Source organism: Nothobranchius furzeri, chromosome 4, assembly GCF_043380555.1.
Source record: "Nothobranchius furzeri strain GRZ-AD chromosome 4, NfurGRZ-RIMD1, whole genome shotgun sequence".
Taxonomy (NCBI): domain Eukaryota; kingdom Metazoa; phylum Chordata; class Actinopteri; order Cyprinodontiformes; family Nothobranchiidae; genus Nothobranchius; species Nothobranchius furzeri.
In genome coordinates, this window is record NC_091744.1 from 72,249,088 (window position 1) to 72,276,531 (window position 27,444).

General features: G+C 39.8%; 1 protein-coding gene across 8 annotated transcripts in view; it reads right to left on the minus strand.

Moving 5' to 3' along the window:
• Positions 1-27,444, minus strand: part of shank3a (SH3 and multiple ankyrin repeat domains 3a) — a 228,187-nt gene that overhangs the window by 71,999 nt on the left and 128,744 nt on the right. For all 8 annotated transcript variants that reach the window (XR_011520350.1, XM_054733613.2, XM_054733611.2 and 5 more), the window contains one exon: positions 583-696. Coding sequence is in view for 7 of the 8 variants with exons in the window: in XM_054733613.2 (XP_054589588.2) it covers positions 583-696 (114 nt within the window). In the remaining variant the exon portion in view is untranslated. The remainder of the gene's footprint in view (positions 1-582; positions 697-27,444) is intronic.

The window sequence follows — 27,444 nt, forward strand, 5'->3', positions numbered from 1 at the left end:
GCCGATCATGAGGCAACCCGCTCTACAACCTGAGCTACTGCTGCCCCTATGTGTGTTAGGCAAGTGTTGTCATGTAACAGACTTGGTAGTCCAGTGGTTAGAGTGCCTAAGAAGTCACTTTAACCACTGGCCTAAGTTGGAGCAGGTGTGGGCGGAGCTTCAACAAACCGTTACATTTCTGGTCATGAATTCAGGCCAATGAAAATAGCTCGTATTTAATATAAATGACATCTCAATAGTGCCATTGGTAGTGTTGTATCATATCCTGTTCCTATCTTTGCTCTCAATTGTTTAAAATAGCATGATATGGAACCTTAAACAAGGAATTGTGATTCATGACACCCCCCCCCCCCCCCCCCAAGAGAATAAAAAGAAACAAAATAGAAATATCAGCTGAATACTTTTGTAAAGCCCAGATTTCTAGGCTGGGTTTTGTTTTTATTATAAATGTAAAATCCCGACTGCTGTCGATGGTTGCTGGGGAGCGTTTTGAAAGAATGTCATCTTATTAAAAAAATGTTTTACAAAACAAAACGTGTGTATGCGTGCGTGCATGTGTGTGTGTGAAGCCAGGTTTCTTACCTAGTCTTGGGTCATACTGTCTCATCTGAACTTCTTCCACGCAGTCTGCTGGGAACCATCCCGTCCTCCCTTTGACCGTGCCTTCCCAAAATCCTCCTTCACCTATACTCAACACTGTCACAGAGAGAGAGGAGGACATGTTTTAGTCAAGCGTCGTAGCACAACAAACTCCTGAGTCATTAATGTTAGAGTCACTGGAGGATGACCCAAAAGGACAAAAGTTCATGGAGCAGAAAATAGTTCTGGGCATCGGATTGTTTTCAATAATTTTAAAAGCACAAAGAGCAAAAATGGAGGAAAGGACAAGACGTTTTAATAAATTACACAGGACCCGTTTAACAGTAAAACATTGTTTACTAAGTAACATAAAGGACCTTGTTCACAAGTTTTAGATTTATTTATACAGAAACTTTCTTCAGAATTAAGAGAAAGACAGACAGACATGATAAAAAGTGTGATGGAAGAAAGGAGGCAAAAGAGAGCAAGAGGATGGGAAGCAGAACGAAAGAACTTCTAACTTCCGTCATGATAATTAGTGATGAATGCATAGTAGATATTGATCTTCCCCGCAAGGCTGAGCCAGCACACTAATTTCTACAGCACTCATCTATTATCCCAGCAAGCTAACACACACACACACACACACACACACACACACACACACACACACACACACACACACACACACACACACACACACACACACACACACACACACACACACACACACACACACACACACACACACACACACACACACACAAACTCCTCTGAGATCACCAGCTGGAACTGGAACTGCCTGAGTGAGCCCTTCTCCCACTCTGGTTGCTAGGATACGCCGGTACAATGTTGCATCCGCCAGACAGCCCGCTAAATGATGTACTCTACTTCCTCGAACTCTTTTCCACTCCGGCATGACGACTGGTCATGGTGATGTAACCCGAGGCTTGATGAGTGACAGCCAGCTGGACCTCATGTTGGGAAGATTGACAGCAGAATTTCAAAGACAGTTCCTTCACATTATTCTTTGTGATCTTTTATAAAAAGATACATCATTTTGCTTTAGAATGCTTGCGGACTATTTTAGCTAATAAGCATTAAATCCCTTGTGGCCCTAAAATATGCAGGTGGTGTATCAGTAGTAGTACCTTCATCAAAAACCTGCCACATCCCATCCTAAACATGTTTACTGCCACCTGGTGGAGGCTCTGCAGTTGGCAAGGGTCAATTATATTTTCCTATTACTAATAGTTACATTATAATAAAATGAAAGTAAATCAGGACATATTGAAAAAAATAATAAAATAAAACACTGTGCCTAAACATATTTTTAATCATTTTTTTAAAATCTTTTTTCATATTTTAATTGTTTTTATTTGTTGTTGTTTGTGAAGCGCCTCGTGGTTTTTATCTTGTGCGGAGCTGTATAAAAATCGTTTTCTTTCTGTTTCTTCCTTAAATTGTGACATAAAAGTCACACTTTGTCTGCTATTGCATCATATGCCCTAAGTAACCTGGTCAAATATTAAACTTGTTGCAGAATTATTGAACATATCAATTCAGTGTGATTCAAATAGAAAATTACCATTTTTTCCTCATGACTTTGTGTCTCCAACTCGTCACCAACTGTTTCATCCTAGTAAGATACTGGCTCTACTTACGAAACAACTGCAAAATATCTGTGCCAACTTTGCTCGAATTTCATGCCAACTTTCTTGCTATAACTGAATCACAAAATGTCTTGATTGCATCTTCATTTTGTCACAGTTGATCCTTATTTTATTCCTAGTTTTGCCATGATTTGATTGTTGTATTCTCTTGTTTTATCTCAACTCAGTCACAACTTCATTGATCGCCCAACCCTCCAATGACCATCTTTCATTTGTTGCACTTTCTGACTCACCAAAGACAAATCGACCGGTTCCAGGTGTGTTACATGGGATGAATCTGTGACTATGTGTTAAATATTCCAGGGACCTAAAAGCCAGACAACTGAGAACTCTTGCAAATAGATATTTGCATCTCGGTGAGATTCTTGTTTAGGCATTTCACAGATTATAACGCTTCTAAGAACAAATCCAGTTATGACAATTGTTAATAAAAGGAAGCAAAAAGCAATCAGACGATACATGAACTGTTCCCTCTGTCTGATCTCTGATCTGACCTTCAGTCAGGCACCATTTCTTTTCCTCGGTGATGAAACTCTTCATTTTTAGTCTAACACAAGCCTTCTGTCCAAGCCTCCTCCTCTGTGTCTCTAAACGATTTCCTGTTTACTCTCTCAGCCCTCCTCTCTGTCACTCCACCTGTCTATACTGTATCAGGGTCCCTGGTGTGGACAGGGGCCGGCTGTGCTCGCTGCTCCTCATTGGCGGAGAAGAAAGACGAGGTGAGACTTCTGATTGATCTTTAAGGTTGTTCTTGTTTAGTTTGCCCTCTACTTATTTCTGGTCCCTGACATCATTACTGGACAGTATTTCAGAAATAAATAAACAGCATGTTGTTACTTAAACACATATCTAATATGATATAATAAAAGTATTCTTGGTTTTATGAAAACAACATTTGTTACCTCCTGTGCAAGATGCTATATAATCTAGAGCAGCATCTAAAATGTTGCATTGCGTTTTTACCACTTTAAGGTCAAATCCAATTTCTACTGTAGCTGTTGGGTGATTACTGTAATACTGCACACTATTTGTTCATTCAGCAAAAAAATAAAAAAAATAAAATAAATAAATAAAAAGACAGTCATCCAAGCTAAGCACACGTCTTGCTGTGTAAATAGCCTCTACTTCCTGCCATCGCTGCCTGCTAGCACGGCAGTGACATTTGTTCATGTAACTCAGATGCGAGTTCAAAGGACGAGCCTGATCTGGCTCAACTCATGCAGAGGAGATCTGAGCAGGATGATGTACGACGTGTGTGTTGTGTTCATGTCTAAACAGAAAGTGCCATGCAACAAGCTGCAGCTGCAGAAAGAAAAACGCTGAAGACTATTTATGAGTCAGTCATCTAATTTCCTCTATGCCGTTTAAACTTCAGCTAAATGCTTTTTAAGATAAACTGATTAAATCATGAACATTTTGTCTTTCTTATGAATGTCTTTCAAACAAATAGTGCTAAATTATGGTTTATAAATTATTCAATGTAATATTTATATCAATTAACACCTCAGCTGGACATGAGCTTTTACAGCACAGCCGGCCTCACCGAGTCATAATCACCTCCAGGTCACCTACAGAGAAGTCTCGACATAAGTAACACACGCTTACCGTCTGATATTTGTGGGTTTGATTTGAAAATCAGTGATGAAAAACACAGTTTGGAGCTTCACAAACACAAATATTGCCCTAAAAACAAAATGTAGCCATTATCAAATATGGTAATAAACCACTCCATTTATGTTTAATTTGTACAACTGCTCGGCTGAACAATATTCATAATTGATGGTAATTTGGGCAGCACATTATTAGGTATTGCAATGATCCCAATCTTTTTCTAAATCCTGGCCAGATAAGGGATCTACACTTGGATAAAAAAATGCATAGAATATTTAAAAAATGTAAAAATGTCTTCTCCAGTCATGATTCTATTCATTAATTTTTAAACATAAGTGCATCATTTCTTCAGGCTCTTATCATGCTGACATTGGCAGCATTCAATCAGCAGTGCTAACAATAAAAACCCTACTCATTATCCTTTTGAATTTAAAAAGTAAGCATAAACTTTTACAATGTAGACAAAATAAACCTCCATGTTAGTAGAAATCTGTCACAGATTAAGAGTTTTGTTTGTAGGATTAGTACTTTATATCAACAGTAATTACCTCTGTATTTCACATTTTGTTTTCAGCAAAGATAATTCAGTTACAGTGGGGCAAAAAAGTAGTCAGCCACCGATTGTGCAAGTTCTCCCACTTAAAATGATGACAGAGGTCAGTAATTTACATCATAGGTACACTTCAACTGTGAGAGACAGAATGTGAAAAAAAAAATCCATGAATTCACATGGCAGGATTTTTAAAGAATTTATTTGTAAATCAGGGTGGAAAATGAGTATTTGGTCACTTCAAACAAGGAAAATCTTTGGCTCTCACAGACCTGTAACATCTTCTTTAAGAAGCTTTTCTGTCCTCCACTCGTTACCTGTATTAATGGCACCTGTTTGAACACATTATCTGTATAAAAGACACTCGTCCACAGCCTCAAACAGTCAGACTCCAAACTATCCACTATGGCCAAGACAAAAGAGCTTTCGAAGGACACCAGGAAAAGAATTATAGACCTGCACCAGACTGGGCAGAGTGAATCTACAGTAGGCAAGCAGCTTGGTGTGAAAAAATCAACAGTGGGGGCAATTATCAGAAAATGGAAGACATACAAGACCACTGATAATCTCCCTCGATCTGGGACTCCACGCAAGATCTCATCCTGTGGGGTCAAAATGATCATGACACGGGGGGACCTGGTGAATGACCTGCAGAGAGCTGGGACCACAGTAACAAAGGTCACCATCAGTAACACACTACAAAGGCAGGGAATCAAATCCTGCAGTGCCAGACGTGTTCCACTGCTGAAGCTAGTGCATGTCCAGGCCCGTCTGAAGTTAGCCAGAGAGCACATGGATGATACAGCAGAGGATTGAGAGAATGGCATGTGGTCAGATGAAACCAAAGTAGAACTTTTTGGTATAAACTCAACTCGTTGTATTTGGAGGAAGAAAAATACTGAGTTGCATCCCAAGAACACCATACCTACTGTGAAGCATGGGGGTGGGAACATCATGCTTTGGGGCTGTTTTTCTGCTAAGGGGACAGGACGACTGATCCGTGTTAAGGACAGAATGAATGGGGCCATGTATCGTGAGATTCTGAGCCAAAACCTCCTTCCATCAGTGAGAGCTTTGAAGATGAAACGTGGCTGGGTCTTCCAACATGACAATGATCCCAAACACACCGCCCGGGCAACAAAGGAGTGGCTCCGTAAGAAGCATTTGAAAGTCCTGGAGTGGCCTAGCCAGTCTCCAGACCTCAACCCCATAGAAAATATGTGGAGGGAGTTGAAAGTCTGTGTTGCTCGGCGACAGCCCCAAAACATCACTGCTCTCGAGAAGATCTGCATGGAGGAATGCAGTACCTATGATGAAAATTACAGACCTCTGTCATCATTTTAAGTGGGAGAGCTTGCACAATCGGTGGCTGACTAAATACTTTTTTGCCCCACTTTATCTATGATAATGTTATAGACCCGTTGAACATTGTTTACATCCGGGTACTACCATGCATGTGCATCATGTGGAGAACTACCGACCTATCTCTCTCCTCCCTTTTCTGTCCAAAATCAGTGAAAGGGTGGCTTTCAAGCAGACCACAGAATACCTCTCACAAAACTGTCTGCTTGACCCTTACCAATCTGGGTTCAAAAAGGGCCACTCCACTGAAACTGCTCTGTTAGCAGGGACGGAATCCTTAAAAGAAGCTAGAGCAACTGCCAAATCCTCAGTGCTTATCCTGCTCGACTTATCGGCTGCATTTGACACTGTCAACCATGGCTTCATTTTGCCCACACTCTCTATCATGGGCATTACAGAGAAAGCACACGCCTGGTTTGAATCGTACCTCACAGGACGATCATTCAGTGTATCTTGGCTTGGACAATCCTCTAGCGTGCACCATCTTGCCACAGGAGTCCCCCAGGGCTCTGTACTAGGACCTCTTCTCTTTGCCATATACACCACCTCACTGGGTGAGATCATCCGATCGCATGGCTTCTCCTACCACTGCTATGCAGACGACACCCAGCTCTATCTGTCATTTCCACCGGACGACCAAACTGTCTCTGCACGAATATCAAACTGTCTCTCTGACATATCACAATGGATGAAATCCCACCATCTCCAACTAAACCTCCCTAAAACGGAACTTCTTGTCATACCAGCAAAACCATCCATACAACGAAATATTTCAGTCCAAAATGACTTCCTATCTCTGGCTCCTTCAAAGGCAGTTCGAAATCTGGGTGTTGTGATTGATGAACACCTGACTTTTAAAAATCATGTTGCCTCTGTTGCTCGTTCATGCCGCTTTGCGCTGTATAACATACGAAAGATCAGACCATACCTAACACAACATGCCACCCAGCTCCTGGTGCAATCTACTGTCATCTCCCACCTTGATTACTGCAATGCCCTTCTAACTGGTCTTCCAGCCTGTACTGTGAGACCTCTTGAAATGATCCAGAATGCAGCAGCGCATCTGGTCTTCAATCAGCCAAAAAGAGCACACGTCAGCCCCGTGTTCATTGAGCTCCACTGGCTACCGCCAGTAGCACGCATCAAATTCAAATTGCTAACACCAGCATACAAGTCCGAGATGGTACAGCTCCCATCTACCTGAATCATCTTGCAAAGGCTTACGTCTCAGCCTGGCCGCTCCGGTCATCACTGGATCGTCAGCTAGCAGTGCCTACACCACGCTCAGGACAATCCAGACTCTTCTCATGCATCATTCCACAAATGTGGAATGACCTACCAAGCACTACCAGAGCAGGGATTTCCTTTTCGATTTTCAAGAAACTCCTGAAGACCCTGCTCTTCAGAGAGCATCTCCTAAACTAGCACCCTCCCTGCACCCGTCCCCCCTCTCTACTGTCCACTCCTTGTTCCCTCCTCTCCATGATTCATTATGCTGCCTCACTGCCACCTATGACTGACTGGAAATTGTTTGTTGTTGTTGTTGTTAGCCTCAAGGGCAACATGCCAATAATCACTTGTAAGTCGCTTTTGGACAAAAGTGTCTTCTAAATACATAAACATCAACAAACATAAACATAAACACTGGGAGACAAAAACCCCGTCTCCAGTCGCTATCCAGAGCATGAGACCGCCCGCTTCAAGTCCTCTCCCACAACACTAGAACAAATAGGCAGAACTCAGGAGGGACAAACCGTTTAGAAATAAGCTTTTGGTGGAGAGATGATGTTGAATCGCAAAAGGATAGAATGCCTCCTCCAGGTCAGGGATGAGGTCATACCTCAAGTGGAGGAGTTTCAGTATCTCGGGGTCTTGTTCACGAGTGAGGGAAAGATGGAGCGGGAGATCGACAGGCAGATTGGTGCTGCATCTGCAGTGATGCCGGTGTTGTACTCTTCTGTCGTGGTGAAGTGAGAGCTGAGACAAAAGGTAAAGCTCTCCATTTACTGAACAATCTACGTTTTCACCCACATCAATGGTCACAAGCTTTGGGTAATGACCAAAACAACAAGATCACGGATGCAAGCAGCCGAAATGAGTTTTCTCCGCAGGGTGACTGGGCTCTCCTTTAGATATATGAGGAGAAGCTCGGTCATCCATGAAGGGTTCAGAGTAGATCCGCTGCTCCTCCACATCAAGAGGAGCCAGTTGAGGTGGCTCAGGCATCTAGTTAGGATGCCTCTTGGACACCTTCCTGGTGAGGTTTTCTGGATGCGTCCAATTGGAAGAAGACACAAAGGAAGACCCAGGACATGCTGGAGGAACTACGTCTCTTGTATGGCCAGGGAACGCCTTGGGATTTCCGGGGAGGATCTGGCCCACGAAGCTGGGGAGAGGAAAGTCTGGGACTCTGCTTAGGCTGCTGCCCCCGTGACCCGACTCCAGATAAAGATGGAGGGACTTTTATACATTCGACATACCCGACGAGCTCTGTCAACACAAAACAAATGACATCAAAGGCTGCCCGCTCCAATTACAGAACACGTTTTGTGTAATCATACAAAAAGAAACTGATTAATATCTGACAAAGCCTGCATGCTGGAAAAACACATTTCACTAACAAGTAGAGCTGAACTGAGATCGTTCCATCAAATCAGTCAAAAAAAGATCAGAAATGCCCAAAAGGCTAGTTTCAGCCGTGCAATCAGAAAAAAAAATCTACAACATGCTGCAAATAATTGATGTTCTGAAGCTTAAAACGTCACCAGTTAAACACATGAAGTATTTGAGTCACAAGACACGAAATAGATCAGAGTCACGGGCCGTTTTATTGATGATGCGACAGCTGACAGAAGTAGTTAGGTAAAGAGAAAATACCATCTGTCCACAGTCAGCCAAAAGAACCAAAGCTAACTGAACATGTTATTGCAGCAATGGACAGTGACCAAAGTAATAATAATAATTAGATTACACTGGAAAATTCAAAGGTAAATAACTTATAATGATCAAGACAATAGCATGATTAAAATCCAATGAAGGTGCTAAAGACAAAACTCGAATAAAAGAAATTTGGACTTCATATACTTCACTGTTTACTCTGGGAAATTAGTTCTGGACTTGGTGTTTTCCCAGAACCGTCTTCAAGAGGAGAAAAACTTCCACTAATAAGCTATTAAAACACTTCCACAATAGTGCTTCAGATGTCTAATACTAGCAGACAGCAGAAGAAAAATATTGGCAAAACATCACACGGAAGAAACCCAGGCTCCAGGGATTTCCATCATGTAAAATAAAACTCTCCTGGGTGGAATAAGATTAATTTAGTACCTTTGTGAAATAATGAAATCTTATTTTATTGTTGAGCTGTGTGTAGAGCATCAACTCACATCCCCATCCCAACAAAAGGATAATAAATCAGTTGTTGTGTGAGTTGTGAGTACAGCCTGATTGAAGCACTGTTTTGATTGTTCGGCATCCCAACAGAAGAAGCCAGCTACGATCAGAAATGGTGGAATTAGACGAAGTCGGAGATGGAAACAAAGAGAAAGAACACAACTGGACGATGTTGAAATAAACAAAAATAAATTAAAGTAAAACAGTACCAGACAAGCTGACACTGTCAGTTTCAGCAGACACAAATATTCATGACTTATCCTGGAATCTGCTGTGAACTCCAGAGCAGTGTTGGTATCTCTGTGTGAATGTTATGTCTCTGTATTGCCCTTGGTTAAGTCAGTCACGACTCCAGGGCTAAAAATAGCATCAGTGAGGATGCAGAGCTATTTATACTCTTCACACGCCCTGCCTGCATGCTGCAATGCAATCTTGTAAGTGTGTGTGTGTGTGTGTGTGTGTGTGTGTGTGTGTGTGTGTGTGTGTGTGTGTGTGTCTGAGTGATGGAACTCATTTTAATTCTAGCTTTACTTTGCTTCCCAGCTGAGTCATTCCTTTAGTTTTCCTTCTTTCAATCTCTTCTGTAAACATAGCACGTATAGCGATCACACACACACACACACACACACACACACACACACACACACACACACACACACACACACACACACACACACACACACACACACACACACACACACACACACACACACACACACACACACACACACTTTCAGTGGTTTGCAGGAATCTTCGTCTCAAATCAAGCACGACCACATGAATCAGCAACAACTGCACATGCATGAAACCTCTACGTTTCAGTAATGATGCTCTTCTGCTGATAAAGGTGTTTTTTGTTTCATTCATGCACCTGAACTGATTTAAAGAGAAAAAAAAAGTTCTAACAATCTCAACTAAAGGATTTTTTTTCATGTAGGAGTTTTTGCAGAAAGCGAAAGAACTGTAACAAGCCTTTACTAATTAATACACTGACAAAAAGTAAATATAATTATTTGTACAACACTTTACTTTTAATTGTTGCACGAAAGTGAACAAACTTTAGATTAGTAGTAGTAGTAGTAGTAGTATTAGTTTGGCCCTTTTGTCTTTTATGAAGTCAGAGCCAAAACAGCTTTTTGTTTAAATAGACTATCTGCTCAATTTCTTACTAAATGCACCAAATATTCTAATTTAAATTAGTTAATGATGTATTTTCTGCAGCAAAATTTCACTGCTCCATTATGCAGCTACATTACACAATAATATTTTAAAAGATGACAGCAGTAAGCAAACACTTTGGGAAACTGTTGGCAACATTCTCTCACGGATTGACTGATCTGGTTAAATAGAGGGGCAGCTGTCATGCAGAAACACAAACTCTAGCAGACTTTTTTTGGCCAACATTCCGCTGCTGCTCCCTGCTGTTCACTGCAACTATGCTGCTTCTCCACTGTCTAGAAACATATTTTACCACTAATGTCTAAGGGTGCATAAAAGGGAAACACTTCTATGTTTATGTTTATGTTTATGTGCTTAGCAGACGCTTTTATCCAAAGCGACTTACAATTTTTTTTAACCTATAGGGCATGTTGTGATCTGTGGGGGAAACCGGAGTACCCGGAGGAAACCCACGCATGCATGGGGAGAACACGCATCTCCACGCAGAAAGGCGAGTTTTGAACCTGCGACCTTCGTGCTGCGAGGCAACAGTGCTAACAACTGCGCCACCATGCATAAATCCCTAAAACTAAACATGAGCTGTATGTATTTTATAGGATGAAGTCAATGGACAGATATTAGATGTTTTTTTTACAGCTGTTAGTTTTACCCGATGACAGGAGAACTATTAAGACCTTATAAACAGTCTGATGTTGTTTCTGATTTTAATTCATAGGTTGGTGTGAGTAAAAAAACTTTTAAATTAAATTAGATAAAAATCCCATTAAAAATAATTTATTTGAAAGCAAAAAATAATATATAAAAAAATAAAAATAAAAAAAATACTGGGAAACTGGGATTAGATCAGAAGTAGCTGCAGAGCAAAATATGTAGTAGCAATGATATTATAATAATAATAACAATAGTAACAATAGTGGACAACAAGGAGAATGAAGACAGATAAATCCCTAAAACTAATTACAGAGCTGGAAAAAAATATAAATAAAAAAAATCTTAGAATGATTTTGCTTGTAGTTTAAACAGAAATTTGGCAGGCATTTAAAAATACAACAGTTAAGAATTACCATTAATCAAGCGGGAAAACATATAAATCCACTTTCTCACTGTGTTGCACTGATCCTAATGAAATTCCTTCAATGACTCAAAACAGTCCTCAGACTTTTCTACTTCCCCTACTTCTGCCTTAATTTTTCCCCTAGCTGGCATCATTCAGTCTTTCCCAGACATCTCCTACCACATCTACGCTGATGATATTCAGCTCTATATGTCCTTTATGCCACACCAGTTGGACAGGCTGGCCACACTTGTACTCTGCCTGACCCAGATCAGTAACTGGCTGTCCACCAACTTTCTTGTCTTAAATGCTAACAAGGCAGAGACCCTGATCGCTGCACCCCCGGAACTTCAGCCAAAAATCGAGCAAGAAATTGCCTCTTTTTGCCCATCAGCCAAGGCCAACATTAGAAACCTAGGAGTTATTTTTGATCCAGCTTTAAGTTTAGACTCACACGTCAAAACCATCTCCCGCTCTTGTTTCTTTCAACTGAGAAACATTTCAAAAGTCCGTAAACTGGTTTCTACTGCAGATCTGGAAAAAATCACCCATGGCTTTGTGTCATCACGCTTAGACTACTGTAACGCTCTTTTTACTGGTCTCAGCAAAACCTCCCTCTGACACCTTCACGCCATCCAAAATGCAGCAGCCAGACTCTTAACCAAATCCAGCAGACGAGCTCACATCACTCCAGTTTTACAGTCCCTCCACTGGCTCCTGGTAGAATATAGAATTCAGTTTAAAGTTTTAGTCCTGACCTATAGAGCTCTTAACAACCAGGCTCCAAGCTACCTATCTGAGCTTTTATCCCCACACATCACCTCTCGGAACCTTAGATCCACATCTGAAAACCTCCTGACTGTTCCTCGAACCAGACTGAAAACCAAAGGGGACAGGGCCTTTCAGACTATTGCACCCAAACTTTGGAACAGTCTACCTTCAAATCTCCATCTTTCTAACACTGTAGAGGTCTTTAAAAATCATCTGAAAAATCACCTTTTCATCCAGGCGTTCCCTCCCTAAATGTTTCTGTAGGAGCCGTTTATTTTGTGGGTTGGGCTTTCATCTGTAGTGGTGGTGGTGTCGGGTGCGTCACATGTGATTTAAGTGGGTCCTCAGGTGTTTCGGGAGATGATTACGCATGGGTGGCGGGATGAGCATACGGTTTTTACCGCTCACGACACCATGGCACAATATACTTCCTTTTTGTGACGATCAACTGGGAGCACTACTATCCTTGGAACCGCATCATGTAAAACGCCAGCTAATGTTTGTAAAAGAAAATAAACAAGACTTTAACGCACAGACAAAAGGAGGTTTGATTTATGAATAGAAGTGCGTCAGAAGCCGCCTCCGCCCTCACCCAGCTGGCTGACAACAGGAAGTGTCAGCACAGTTTCAGAATGATGGCTTTGTTCGGGTTCACACCTTCACTTTGTTTATACTCATGATTTTATTTTCTACGTTTATCACTGCTATTGTTTTTCTGATGTTTTTATTGGTTAGAGGTATTTGCCCTGATCTTTATCATGTTGTACAGCGCTTTGTGATTCATATCTGTGAAAGGTGCTATATAAATAAACTTTTACTTACTTACTTACTTAACAACAACACACAACTTAACATATTTTTAAACTCATAACAATACAATTTGAAACATTCTGAGTGCCAAATTTCCTCAAAAAGACAAAAAACCTTTTTGTATCTAGTTACTGTAAGTCAGTAAGTAATGTGTCAGAGATGTAGTATGATGAAGAGACCAAATTTAGAATGGGGTTAAAAACAAACTAAAGACACTCTATGACAAAATAGTGAGGGTAAAATCAACAATCTACCTAGGGAAAAATGAATTTCATACATACATACATATATATATATATATATATATATATATATATATATATATATGTACATATATATATATATATATATGTACATATATATATATATATATGTACATATATATATATATATATATGTACATATATATATATATATATATATATATATATATATATATATATATATATATATATATATATATATATATATATATATATAGCTCAGCCATACCAACACACATACACACACACACACACACACACACACACACACACACACACACACGTTTTCTTTGAGACAAACAGAAAGTACATTCATGAAGATCATGAAAGCATGGCTATGAGTTCCTGCTGTGGGGCCCCTTCTCACTTTTTCTGTCTGAAAGTCTTTATATCTACAAAAAGCAAAGATTGGAACAGCACGATAACCTTAAATTTAAATTGAATCAAAATCAGTGTAATGTCCTGTGAAAAATGGCATAGGTTCGCACAACTGTGTCTCCACAAGCAGTGCAGCTCTGTAATGAGCAAAGAACTAAATACATGATTTGATTTTTACTTAATTTAATGCGAACAATAGAACCAGGCAAAATTCACATTTACAAATGAGGAGTGTGACCTCTGGATAAGTTCCCAAAGTCCCTTGTTGTCCATGAAAATGTCAATATGATGCGACAACACCAGTGCATGTTTACAATGTGACCTCACTGTAAAAAATATAAAAAAAAGAACTACGACAAAAGCTGAGTAGGAATTTTCTGAATGCCGAGTACGAGCATACATCTTTCACAGCAGGGTGTATTTGTGTGACGGTGTGTGTGTCTGTGTGTGTGCACATTGTTTCATAAAGATGTAACACTGCTTTCTCTTTTAGTCAGAATCGAACTGAGGTTTAATAAAGACTGCAGGGATCCAAATCTAATAACAGCTGCACTCTGCTTATTGGAATGCTCTCACTCACCTTCACACCCTTTGATTTAAGTGCACACATGCATGCATGCACGCACGCACACACACTCCATTAGAGGAGAAAGATCAAGAAGGACCATGTGTCGTTTACAGCTTGGCCTTGAAAGGGCGCTTGATGCTCTACTGGGAAAAGAAAGAACACAAGCTAACACGCAGATTGACTAATTTATGTCTAAAACAACTCATCAGGAATGAAAATGAAGTACAGGCAGGGTCAGTATGGGTGAAGACATTAAGTTTAATGAAAAAGATGAAGGTGGACAGTAGAAAAAGGAAAAGAGGTGACAAGCAATTAAGAAGGTGATGAGGGAAAGGGCAAGTGGACTCCAGAGTAGACACAAGACTCAATCATGTTCTGAGTCGATAAATAACAAGGAAGTGGGCTAGTCGCAATGTTCTGACTCAAACGAGGCACTAGTGATCTCTGCGGGATCATCTTTGCAGGACTTCCTACGCTTAGAAGAGGCTGAGGGAGTGGCGCAGTCTCCGTCTCATCAGTATTCCACTGAGACAAAGTCAGAGGGGGGAGGAGGAGACAGAAAACCTGGAGATGTGATGATTTTCAGAACAAAAAATATGAAAGGGAAGAGGAATGCCTTTCTGTGAATGACTTCAAAATGAGAGGAAACAGTGAAACAAAGAGTATGCTACAGGCGTAAAATAAAGTAAAGCCAGGAGGGTGGGAGTGCTGTAAATTTTAGTGGGAGGAGGAGAAGGAGGAGAAGGAGGAGGAGGGAGGAAAACTCCAAGGATGACTCAGAGGGATCCCTCCACTTCTCATTTCATCTCCTCCCGTCCCGCACCCCCGCAGGCTTGAAAGCAGCTAAAAGACACACCACTTTTTTTAAACTTCCATGTGACTTTTTTTTATTGTTCTTTGTTCCCTTCTGTTTGACCCCCGGGTGAAGTTAAAAATAGCACAGCTAACCAAATACTTTTCCTTTCATTCAACTTTTTCCTCCCCTAGAGGTAAAGAATCAAAAAAATTTCTGGTTCCAATAAAGAAAAAGCATATCAAAGGTACCACTGATACAGTATATCAATGATGTAGACCTGAGCAATTAAAGACCGATCTGATAACCGATAATCAAGATGTAAGCTAAAAAGATTTCCCTTGTTGGTGTGTATCTGTCACTAATAGGCTGCAGAACAAGTAATTATCAGCAGATCTGAGATAGACCGCTTATGTTTGACTCATTAGCGACACGGCTAATTGTCTGACTGACCAGTCTGGGTTCCACGATAATGACAGCGTTTATGCTGTAACAAATAAACATCCTTAAATGCTTGACCAGTGTCAAAGCCGTCGTTTGAACAACGGTTATTACATGATGATGAGGCTTAAGTGAACAAGATAAATTAAAGCACATTAATAAAAAAAAGTAAAAAGTTTGTCTTACCTGATTTCTAAATTAAACCTAAACAATTTGCTCCTAAAAAATGTTCTTAATTTTCTACATTATAGATTCTTCAAAGGTGTGGTTCACTGAGAAAACATTTTTAATTATTATTTCTGATTATAATCGGTCACTCTGTGTTTTTCATGCAGGCTGACATGAAAATAGTCTCCTACATCTATCTCCTGCATTAGCTTCTGAGAGGGTGAAATTCTAGGATTTTCCTCACAGTCACTTAACATTGATGAAAAACATATCAAACAGGTCCATTTAAAAACGTAAAATGTTACATCCAAGCATTAAAGTTATGTTATTGCACACATTATTAATCCAGTTAGATTTCGTCCATCCATCCATCCATTGTCTGAACCCGCTTTGTCCTTGTGGGGTGTCGCGGGGTGGGGGGGTGGGGGTGAGGGTGGGGGTGGGGGGGTTGGTTGGTGCCTATCTCCAGCGGTCAATGGGCAATCAGGCGGGGTACACCCTGGACAGAGAGCCAGTCCATCGCAGGGCAACACAGAGACACACAGGACAAACAATCACACACACACACACACTCACACCTAGGGATGATTTAGACAGACCAATCAACCTGACAGTCATGTTTTTGGACTGTGGGAGGAAGTCGGAGTACCCGGAGAGAACCCACACATGCACAGGGAGAACATGCTAACTCCATGCAGAAAGATCCCAGGCCGGGAAGCAAACCCAGGACCTTCTTGCAGCAAGGCAACAGCTCTAACCACTGTGCCACTGCACAGCCCCCAGTTAGAATTCAATACAACCAAAGTCAGAATAAAATCCAGTTACATTTACATTGTGTTGGTTTTAAACATATTCTAATTCCTTTTTAACAGGGCTTGAAATTCAGTGATTATAAAAAAAAAAAACAGTAACCCATCAGAGGACGCACTGGCTGGCAATTGCTGAGCTGTCAAATATTCAAAACTGTAACATGAAATTTGAACATTGTAGCAACCACACACCTGTGCTTGAAAAACTAAAAAAAAGCATGAAAAAAAAAAATAATTGGAGAAAAAGTTCGTCCGACACTACAAGGTAAAGACAGGACCCTTCTGTACATTTTCATGCTAATCACAGCAAACACTATTAAAACTACAAACTGCCTGTGGCAAACTACCTTCTAGAGTCACTTCAGGTCAAACGGCGTGCGTCACATTCAACACGATAAAGCGATCGTTAGTAAAAAGCAAATTAGGGGTTCTGTTCAATATGTATCTGCATTAGTCAATAGCTCCTGTTTATGCAACAGAGGCCCCGTTCATGTTTATTCATACACTGATTAACTCTGCGGCTGCTGTTTCTGGTGCGTCTAATTAGCATTTCGTGTGAGGCCACATCTCACTAAGTTAGATATATGTAAGGCAAGTAGAGCTTTTAATTTCACAGAGAGGCTAAGTGTGGGATTATCCTGTCAGCCACTGTACACCATATGGGGATATCTGGAAAACAAACAAGCCATTAAAAAAAGAAGTGAGAGTGCAATGGGAGGACAGGTGGTGCGGTCAGCATGGAGCAGGTAGGTGCGTGGGCAGGACTCTGCATCCTGCTGCTTCTCTGATTGGATGGTAATGTCCTTGCCTTAAGCTTGTGACCCTGTCCACTATCAATAACACACAAACAGACTGGACCATTATGAATGATTCATGAGAAAAATCACTTTGTGGACTGGTTTAGATATTTTAATGTTAAAATGTGCATGGGGATCTCTGGGTTCAAACTGTAAAAGTCTCCATTCTATCGCATTTTCTGTGAACATTAAATAGTTCTGTGGTGCTCTCCATGGTCAACAAAGCTGTCCTAGAGTTCCACAAAGAAAATGAGAGCATTTCAATAATTTGCTTACAGAACATGATTTTTTAATCTATTATACTTTTGCTGGCTACTTTATCAGGGTTCGACACTCTTGCCTTCAAAATTATTTTAAAGGTGTGGATCACTCGTTTAATCAACACATTTGCAGTGAACTCTAAGGAACGAAAGCCATGCAAACCCTCGTCTCAGAGGACCACGTCTGCAACATCACAGCTGAGCTGTCAGGATTTGGAGTCTTATTTCTTGAAATCTGGTCATCTCGCCTCGGATTGGATAACAGCAGTTAAACCCGACCACTGACGAGTAACATGGACGCTTAATCTCCACAAATAACACAAACCTGGAGCAGTTTCTGCCATGAGGTGAGGTTGCTATGCTAACATTTGGTTTAACTAGCCAAAACGCTGCGGACTTCTGGATGTTAAAACAACAACGACCTTCCCCATCGTGAGTCAAGATCTTTGAGTCCATGATCGCTAATTCACAGTGTCACGTAGATATGTAAGGATTTTAATACCCTAGAGTTTCACCACCTATTTTCTATCATACCCGAATGCTGAAGATATGTGTAGGAGACTATTTTCATATTCAGCCTGCATGGACAACTCAGAGAGATATTGGAATCATTCCTCAGATTTATGGTCCATATTATGACTGTTGCATTGTTGCAGCAGCTCATGTTACAAAATAAACAGATTTAGATGATGATTTAGATGACACACACTATGGTGAATAATTCTACTGGAAGAAGCCATCAGAAGATGGGTTCACTGTGGTCATAAAGATATGGACATGATCACCGACGGCATTCAGGTAAGGGTTTTAAATTGTAGACCAATTTTTAAAGCATGAGAAACCCCACACACAGTAAAAAATGTAAAAAAAATCACAAATGTACTAGTTTTGGTCCTACAGCGTGTGGTGTGCAGCAACTTGGCAAAACACACTGCACATAAACTAAATTTACTCACAAACATTCCTCACACAGACAGGAAATATCACCAAATCAAATGTGATTTCAAAGTAAACAAACATGGTAGAGGAGGAGCATGCAGTATGAGTCTGTCCCTTCACTTTCCGATTGGTTAAACATCAAAGCCAACATGGAGCATGTTGGTTTGTCCCCCAAAATCAGACCAAGACAATCCAACATTTCTGAAAGGTCGGATTTATGATCAGAGCCGTGTCAACGTCCTACAAAGCATACCACACCACTCGTAACACACCACACACTGTAGGATTATCTCATAAGATTATCTTTAGAGCTGTTACGGTAATCATGCACATTGTTAAGATTGTCAGAGGGGAGCAGCTGTTAAAAAAATCATCGTGAACATCCTGCAGTGCGAACCTGCATCCCCCCACTCCCCTACATCACCTCTAGTGTGAACCGTTAATAAGGCAGGGTGGATCTATGTCTCCATGGTGTTTACGTTCAATTCTGACCGAGCCATTTGAGTGAACGGAATTAAAGTTCATCAGACAAGGAAATATTTTTCCAGTAACTCATGCTCAACTAATCTAGATGTCTAAACAAAATGAACGGCTGTATTGTGGGTTAGGGTAACTGGATTAGTCTCATGAGTAAAAAAGTTGCTATACTTTAAATTTGAGTCTTTTCTCTGCATACTATCACAGATTATCTATTTTCTGTATTCATATTTTGAGAAACAAGTTTTTTATAAGTACACATGTTTAAATTTCCCATTTTGAACAATCCTGGCAGAAGCTGTTGCTGACTCATCTTGTGGCTGGGGGTGTTTTCATGTCTCACGTAACTCCTCTTCGTTTATAATTCCTGCAGAGCTGCTGGTGAACGATGTTGGCTCAGACTGGGGGAGGTGACCTTTTCCTGTGCAGTATCTGACAGTAAATCATTAATCAACACCTTTTATTACTCTTGATCATCTGGTTAACTGTTAATCATGAAACAGGAGTGAGAAAAATATAATATGTTGTAATAATGTCAATGATTTGGTTTATTTAAAATAGGCTATAATACAGTATATACAGCAGCATGCATAGTTGTTATGACTCAAAGTATTGCTAACTTTTAGAAATAGCTTCTAACCATTAAATGCATTGTTTTAAAAAATTTTGACAAAGTGGAAGTATTATTTCACACCATTTTAACACAATGCTAGGAGTTTAAAAACAGCTTGATTCTAAATGTTGACTTGGTTTTGCACTAAAAACGAGACACAGGTAAAAAACAGAATCAGAATCAGAGAAAAGAGCAGAAAATAGGAAAGAAACAAGAGATCTCTTCTGCTTGTGTGTTGTATAATTGGACAGCTGGTTGCTGAATACTTGAAGGATACAGTTTATCTTGCTTGGTGGGAGGCAATTACTTAAACTATGTTTCACAAAGACAACCACAATATAAGATGTGCACAATGCACAACACACACTTTATGATAAAAAATAAAAATGGAGGGATGCTCGTGCTTCCATGATAACAGAAACAAGTTGGTGCTCACACTGTCATTTGTGCTGCAACCAGACGAGAGATAAAGCATAATTAATTCTTCACAAACTAACAATAGGAAGCTAAGAATCACATTTAGTTCAGATTTAACACTTGGACCAAAGGCTTTCACTCAAACTGAGCTGCATTTAAAGGCAAGGAAAATGTGTCTGCATCTCAAAAATGAAAAAAAGAAATGGTTTTGGCAGAACTGAAACTGAATGTAACAGAATTTAAAAAGCTCCTTCATCAATCATATTTCTAAAGAAGTGTCAAACCTGTAAAATACACTCAGCACTTGTTGCCTGGTAACTGATAGACGAGTGTGGATATTACAGTTAACTATAGCCATTTGTGTGTTTCATAAACACTGAATGATGGTGACCAACAACACATCCATGCAAAATAATACACAACTATCACTTTACTGGCTGAAGCAAACAAATGAGTTACATAAGAGTGTAGCTTAGAGCTCTGCTTCTTAAAGAAGAACTGTTGTGAGCATGCCCAGTGGTCGTAAGTGCCAAAACAAATGCTATCTGAACCTTTAGACCTGGATTCTCCCATTAACACCCACTGTATAGGTGTGTGTTTTGGTATTTCTGTCCCTGCAGCTGTTACAGGTATCTTCCATCGCCCGCAGCAGTTAATAATCTGCAAGCACGGGGTGCGGCCAAACCCCATTAATCATGTTTGTGAATGTCTAATCTCAACATTACTTGCACTGGTTTCATTTTCATGGCTGTCTGCAAGATTTATAATGGCATTTTGAGAGGGTATATGTGGTAAAGGAAAGTGGTGTGTGTGTGTGTGTGTGTGTGTGTGTGTGTGTGTGTGTGTGTGTGTGTGTGTGTGTGTGCGCATGTGTGTGTGTGTGTGTGTGTAAGTATATCATGGGTGTGTTTACATGCATGTTCATACAGGAGTCCAAAGAGCTTGACCTGGTTCCTATTTGTTACCATGGTGACAGTAAAGGGCTTTTCACGAGATCTCCAACAAGATGATGAGATCAGATTACATCAGAGAAGGGAAAGAGCAGAAACAAACACCAGGCTGAGTAAAGTGAGAAGCACAAACAGATACTGAGGAGGGATGGGCCTTGGGGATCTATTACAGAGTATACCAGGAGGATCATCAAACACACACACACACACACACACACACACACACACACACACACACACACACACACACACACACACACACACACACACACACTACATGACTTCATACACACATGTATACAAATGCATAAAGTTTACATGACAAGTGTTTGACAATCTTTCAAGCATTGATTCATTTGAACAGTCAATACTGACACACAGTTTAAGCACAGACCAAAAAAACCAAGCACCAATTAGTTTTGTGGTCCACTGACAGTCAGTGAGTGCTGAAGGACCAGCAGTTCTCATTACCTCTGACTAACAACCTGCTTGGAGACCTAAATGAAGATGACCCTTCTAAACGGGGAACAGCAGGTTGTTCGTCTAGACGATGGTTGTCTAGAGACATTGATCTCAGACAGCAGACCAAGAGTCGGATGATCACAGATGAAAGACTAGGAACGATTCTTACAATTTGGATAAGAAACTGGTTCCATTACTAGTTCAGGTTGAATTGACTTTAGGAATCATACATAAAATAAACACACAGTGCAGGTGCTGGTCATGAAATTAAAATGTCACGACAAAGTAGACTTTTTTCACTAATTCCATTCAAAACGTGAAACTTGTATGTTAGATTTATCCATCACACAAAGACTGATATATTTATTTTAATGTTGATGGTTATAACAACTAATGAAAATCCCAAATTCAGTGTCTCAGAACCCCTAACCCTAACCCTAGAATATCAGTTTGGATCAATGCAAAAAGCATTTAGAAATGTTGGCCAATTAAAAAGTGAACGTGAAAGGTATGATCATGTACAGCATTCAGTATTTAGCTGGGGCCTGGATTACTGCAGCAATGCGGCGTGGAATAGAGTCGATCAGTCTGTGGCACTGCTCAGGTGTTACAAGAGCCAATTTTGCTCTGATAGTGGCCTTCAGCTCTTCTGAATTGTTGGGTTTGGTGTATTGCACCTTCCTCTTCACAATGCCCCATAGATTTTGTATGTGGTTCAGGTCAGGGGAGTTTGCTGGCCAATCAAGAACAGGGATTCCATGGTCCTTAAACCAGGTACTGGAAGCTTTGGCACAGTTTGCAGATCTCCATAAAGTTGGTCAGCAGCAGGAAGCATAACCTGCTCTAAAACTTCCTGGTAGATGGCTACATTGACCTTGGACCTAAGAAAACACAACGGACCAACACCAGCAGATGACACGGCACCCCAAACCATCACTGACTGTAGAAACTTTACACTAAACCTCAAGTAACGTGGATTCTGTGCCTCTCCTCTCTTCCTCCAGACTCCAGGGCCTTGATTTCCAAAGGAAATGCTAAATTTGCTTTCATTAGAGAACATTACATTGGACCACTCAGCAGCAGTCCAGTCTTTTTGTCTTTAGCCCAGGTGAGACGCTTCTGACGCTGTCTCTTGTTCAAGGGTGGCTTGACAATTAATGTGACAGCTGAAACTGGCTTACATATGGCTGTGCATGGTGGTTCTTGAAGAAGACTCTAGCTGCAGTCCACTCTTTGTGAATCTCCTCCACAATAATCTCCAGGGTGTGGTTATCCCGGTTGCTTGTACAGTTTTCTACCAGAGCTTGTCCTTCCCTTCGCCTCTCTCCATTAATGTGCTTAGACACAGAGCTCTGTGAACAGCCAACCTCTTTAGCTATGACCCTTTGTGTCTTGTCCTCTTTGTGCAAGGTGTCAACGGTCGTCTTTTGGGCAATTGTCAAGTCAGAAGTCTTCCCCATGATTATGTAGACTACAGAACTAGACTGGAAGACCATTTAAAGGCGTTTGCAAGTGTTCTGTGTTAAATAGCTGATTAGAGTGTGGCACCAGGGGTCTTCAATATTGAACATTTTCACAACATTCTAATATTCTGAGATACAGAATTTTGGATTTTCATTAGTTGTCATTTATAAGCATAAAAATTAAAGAAATAAACATTTGAAATACATCAGTCTGTGTGTAATGAATGAATCTAATATACAAGTTTCACTTTTTGAATGGATTTACTGAAATAAATCAACTTTGACATCATATTTACTAATTTACTAATTTGTAAATTACATTTCCAAACAAGAGAGAAAATTACCTTCATCTTCACCATATTCATAACTAAAGTCAGCATAATCCTCTGTATCCTCATTGGATGGAGTGTCAGCTACAAGGCATTTAGATTTATTGTTACATTTGTTTAGTAAAATTTAGCACAACAATCCAGACTGAACAAAAATACCATAACTGTTAAACCTTGGTGCACATACAAGCTAACTATGGTTAAATGTCTCACCCCACAACAAAAACGACATACGCTTCTATTTCTAAAGCCTAGCAAGACATGGTAGATCTTAATGGGAATTGTCCACTGCTAGAGATAAATCTGCAAAAAACAATCAAAAATAAAATCTATTCAATCGGCTGAAGGTAGAAAAATGAATCCCTCTAGCTGGACAGAATGACTAAATGTTATTCCATTATGTTATTTATCAATTTCAGTGAGCAAAAACTAACTACTGGGTTTAGTTTAGCTTTAAATGGTCTAAAGTCAGTATAATCAACTCTGGGATTATTATGAAATATAATTATTCTACAAATGTCTGTTTATTTACCATCTGAGTCCGGGGAAACATCCGTTTCTACAAGGAAAGGAAACTCTTAGTTTTTCAAGAAAATTCAACAAAAAGCATGCAGCAACTTCCTTTTGAAAATTTAGAAATAATTATTGTAGAAAACTACGCAAAAACAAACAATTTATGCATCATCTGACAATAGGAGACAAAAAACAACGTGTTAAAAAATTTAAATATGCGTGTCAGTTTGTGAATCGAGTGGCTTCAAATATTTTGAAAGTGGATTCACTGTGTGTACTAATGTAATAAAGGCTGAGGCCTCCTTAACTGTTTAATCAAAGTCTTCTAACACAATAGAACCTAACATCAGAAATAACCTAGGGGTAGGGAGGAGGGGTATTCAAAGATAGTTTCAGCTCATTAAGCAACAACAGACAGCTACAGTTTATAAGCTTGACTCTCCTATATTCCAGTTAGCATTGACAAAGCTCCTCGGATGACAAGTGACACATATTCAAGATAAAACCATGACCTGGATGACTAAGAACCTTCACCAGCATGTTTTAAGGTTTTTTTTATTATTTTTTTTATTAATTAAACAAAGCCAAATTGTTTCACACATAGCTATGGCTTGATTAATTATCAGTTTTCATGTAATTTCTGGAAGTATTCCAAATGCTGGTTTTATTTTGAAAATACAACTTAAGGAAAAATTTACATTACATTATTTAAAAAATAAAAGATGATGCATAACATTTTTGTGATGCTGTTGTGCTTTACATGTTTAATATTTACTGTATTTAAATTAAGATTGTGCCATTACATTTACCACATTCATTTTAACATAAAGTGCAATAATTTGTGATTGAAAGAAGTGTGGAATCACAGTAAAAATGACATGTTTCACTTAATTTAGTTTGCCTCATTTGGTGACAGCATGATGTTAGAGTCATACATAAATCACAGAAATTAAAATAATTTAATGGCATCCAATTGCATAGAGAAGTGCCTCACTAAATGATAAGCCTAATTTAATATCAAAATACAGTAGATTGTTTGATGTCTGCCAGACAATCCTGACATGATTTATGTTTGTGACCATGATTTGTGACATGGTGTCATTTTGACAGTTTAACCCCTGAAACTGGTTGCAGGAGTATGTCAGAGTAAAATTAATAACAATAGTTTAAATCAAAACTAATTAAAGACATATTTAAGCCCTGGGAACAGTAAAGCAAAGTGTGAAAAAAAAAACTGGAACACACTGAATGCCTGGTTTGCTTGCATATGTAAACAGAGATGCTAATCCACCCACAGACAGACACATAATGTAGTCAGATTTACCCAGTCTGATCTCATTGTAGAGAGGCTCCTCTGGTGTAGCTGCTGATAAACAGGGTTGTTAAAAAACACGTTGAAGATGCTGCGTGCTTCTGGCAGTTGGAGGTGGTGCAAAACAATATAAACACACAAACAGATGATTTGGGCCCTTTTGAAAGCCTAAATTGAGTAAATGCTTCTGTTTTAACATTTTATAGGTATTTATTCATTATATTCAGAAAGAAAGATAAAAAAAGGTAACATAACCTGTTGACAAATGACAGCTAACACTTGCTTTTAAGGCTTTACTCAGATTTTCTCTTTAACTTTCATAATGAAACATTTTACCATATTTATGAAAAAATAAATAAATAAAACAGATAAATAAATCAAGTTATTTCCGTTATTTGCCTCTAAAATAAATTTGCCTCTCAAACGGAGCCTTTCTGTGCACTTGGAGGATCATACAGAATAAAATTAAAGTGAATTCATGTGTTTATCACAGCAAGAGACAGAAGCAATCACAGCCTTTAAGATGTTCAACAACCAGTTGACATCAGTGATTTATTTCTCAGTTTATATCCCAGTACTACAGAGGTGTGGCCAATGCAACATGGTGATGGTTATGGTGGTCAGTGTTGCATAACGGTGCCAGATGGTTTTGTTGGCTGGCCCACAATACTGTAAGCTTGTTTCCTGAATGTGTTGACATGAGAAAACTGCACAACACACACACGTGCACGCGCACACACAGTGTTTACAGTGTGGATTCGGTCGCACCAACAGGAAGGCTGGTGACAGCAGGTTTATTGAATAACTAAGCTCCTGTTGAGTCATCAGGTTTCTGAGTGGTCACAACAACGTTGGTATGCGTCATGGTTTAAGACAAAACATGAATCTGAGTTATGTTTGATTGCTCTTAGGGCTGGGCGATGGAAAATGTATATTTCAAAATAAATATTTTAAAAATTTTCCTCATTAGACATATGAGAGCAGATCAATAGAAACGTTGATATAAAGAACAGGTGAACAGCCAATAATATTAAGTGTTGCTCCATGCTGGACCAATCAGTGGTTGGAATAGAGCCACACAGTAGCATATGCTAATGGATAATGTTTATGTAGCTTTAGCATTTTACTGCAGCTAACAGGTAGGCATGGCTGGTAAAAATAGAAAACAATGAGCACCCTGAAAAGGAAAAAATAAATAAATAAAAACAGAACACAGAGAATTACATTGTTGACAATAAGAGACCAAACAGTTCAGTCGGGTCACCGTCTTTTGACTAGCTAACTTCGTAGCTGTGCCGCTAAGAGAGAGCAAGCTCAATTCTGCGGAAATTTGGGGAAAACCACCAATTTCTTTTATTAACCCAAGACAGTTATTTACTAATGTTTGATATGTTCAGCTTTAGAAAAGAAATCTTTAAATCTACAATAACCTTCTGATAGCTTCAAATCTCACTTAAAAATACCAGAGAGTATCAAAGACTGACAAAAGTAGTGATTTGAGGGTGCAGCAGTAGCTCAGGTGGTAGAGCGGGTTGCCTCATGATCGTAGGGTCATGGGTTCGATTCCAGCTCACGCCAGGGGTATCCTGCTGTTGTGTCCTTGGGCAAGACACTTCACCCAACTTGCCTGTGTTGGTGGTGGTCAGAGGGGCTGACGGCGCCAAATGGCAGCCTTGCCTCTGTCAGACCTCCCCAGGGCGGTTGTGGCTACAAGTAGCTTACCATCACTAGTAGTGTGTGAATGTGAGAGTGTGTGAAAGCGTCTTTGGGTGTCTTGAAAAGTGCTATATAAGTTCAATGCATTATTATTATTATTATTATTTGTTTCATATCGAGATATATATCATTAGATTGTTAATTGATACTGTGATAGGATTTTTTGGCATATCGCCCAGCCCTGATTGCATGGCCATCATACTATCCTGCAATATATTTAAATATTACATACATTATTTTAAGAAAAGATCACAGCGATCAGAGATGCAGGAGGACAACACGCAGAAGAGAAAGAATAAATAATTTTCTGTAATTTGCACAAAATCCTAATTGAAATTCCAAACAGACTCTCAAGCTGTACTTCCTGTCCCTCTGTATATCTCAAAGGAACATAAGAGGTCTCACCATGAGTGCAGCCACTCTCTTTCTGGCCTTTCTAAGGACAAGAGGGAACTTTTCCCATTAAGCTAATGTGGATTTGATCCATGGTGATGCATGTGAAGAGGCAGGATGTAGGGTGTGGGGTCAATATGGAACAAGGTGTCTGTGGACAGGCGATAAGAGGGAAGAGAGAGGGGAGAACATCAGGTGTGTGTTGAGGGAGGAAGCACTCTAAAGCAAGCTGGACAAACACATTATATGTATGCACACCAACAACCAAAAAGCACAAGGGACCTGCTTGAATTTGCAAGCCCTCTCCTTGCAGTGATCAATGATTTGGAGTGGGAGTGAGCATAACTCTGAAGTGGGTTCAAACAGAACCAAGGACTAACTGTTTCACTGTAAGGGAGGGG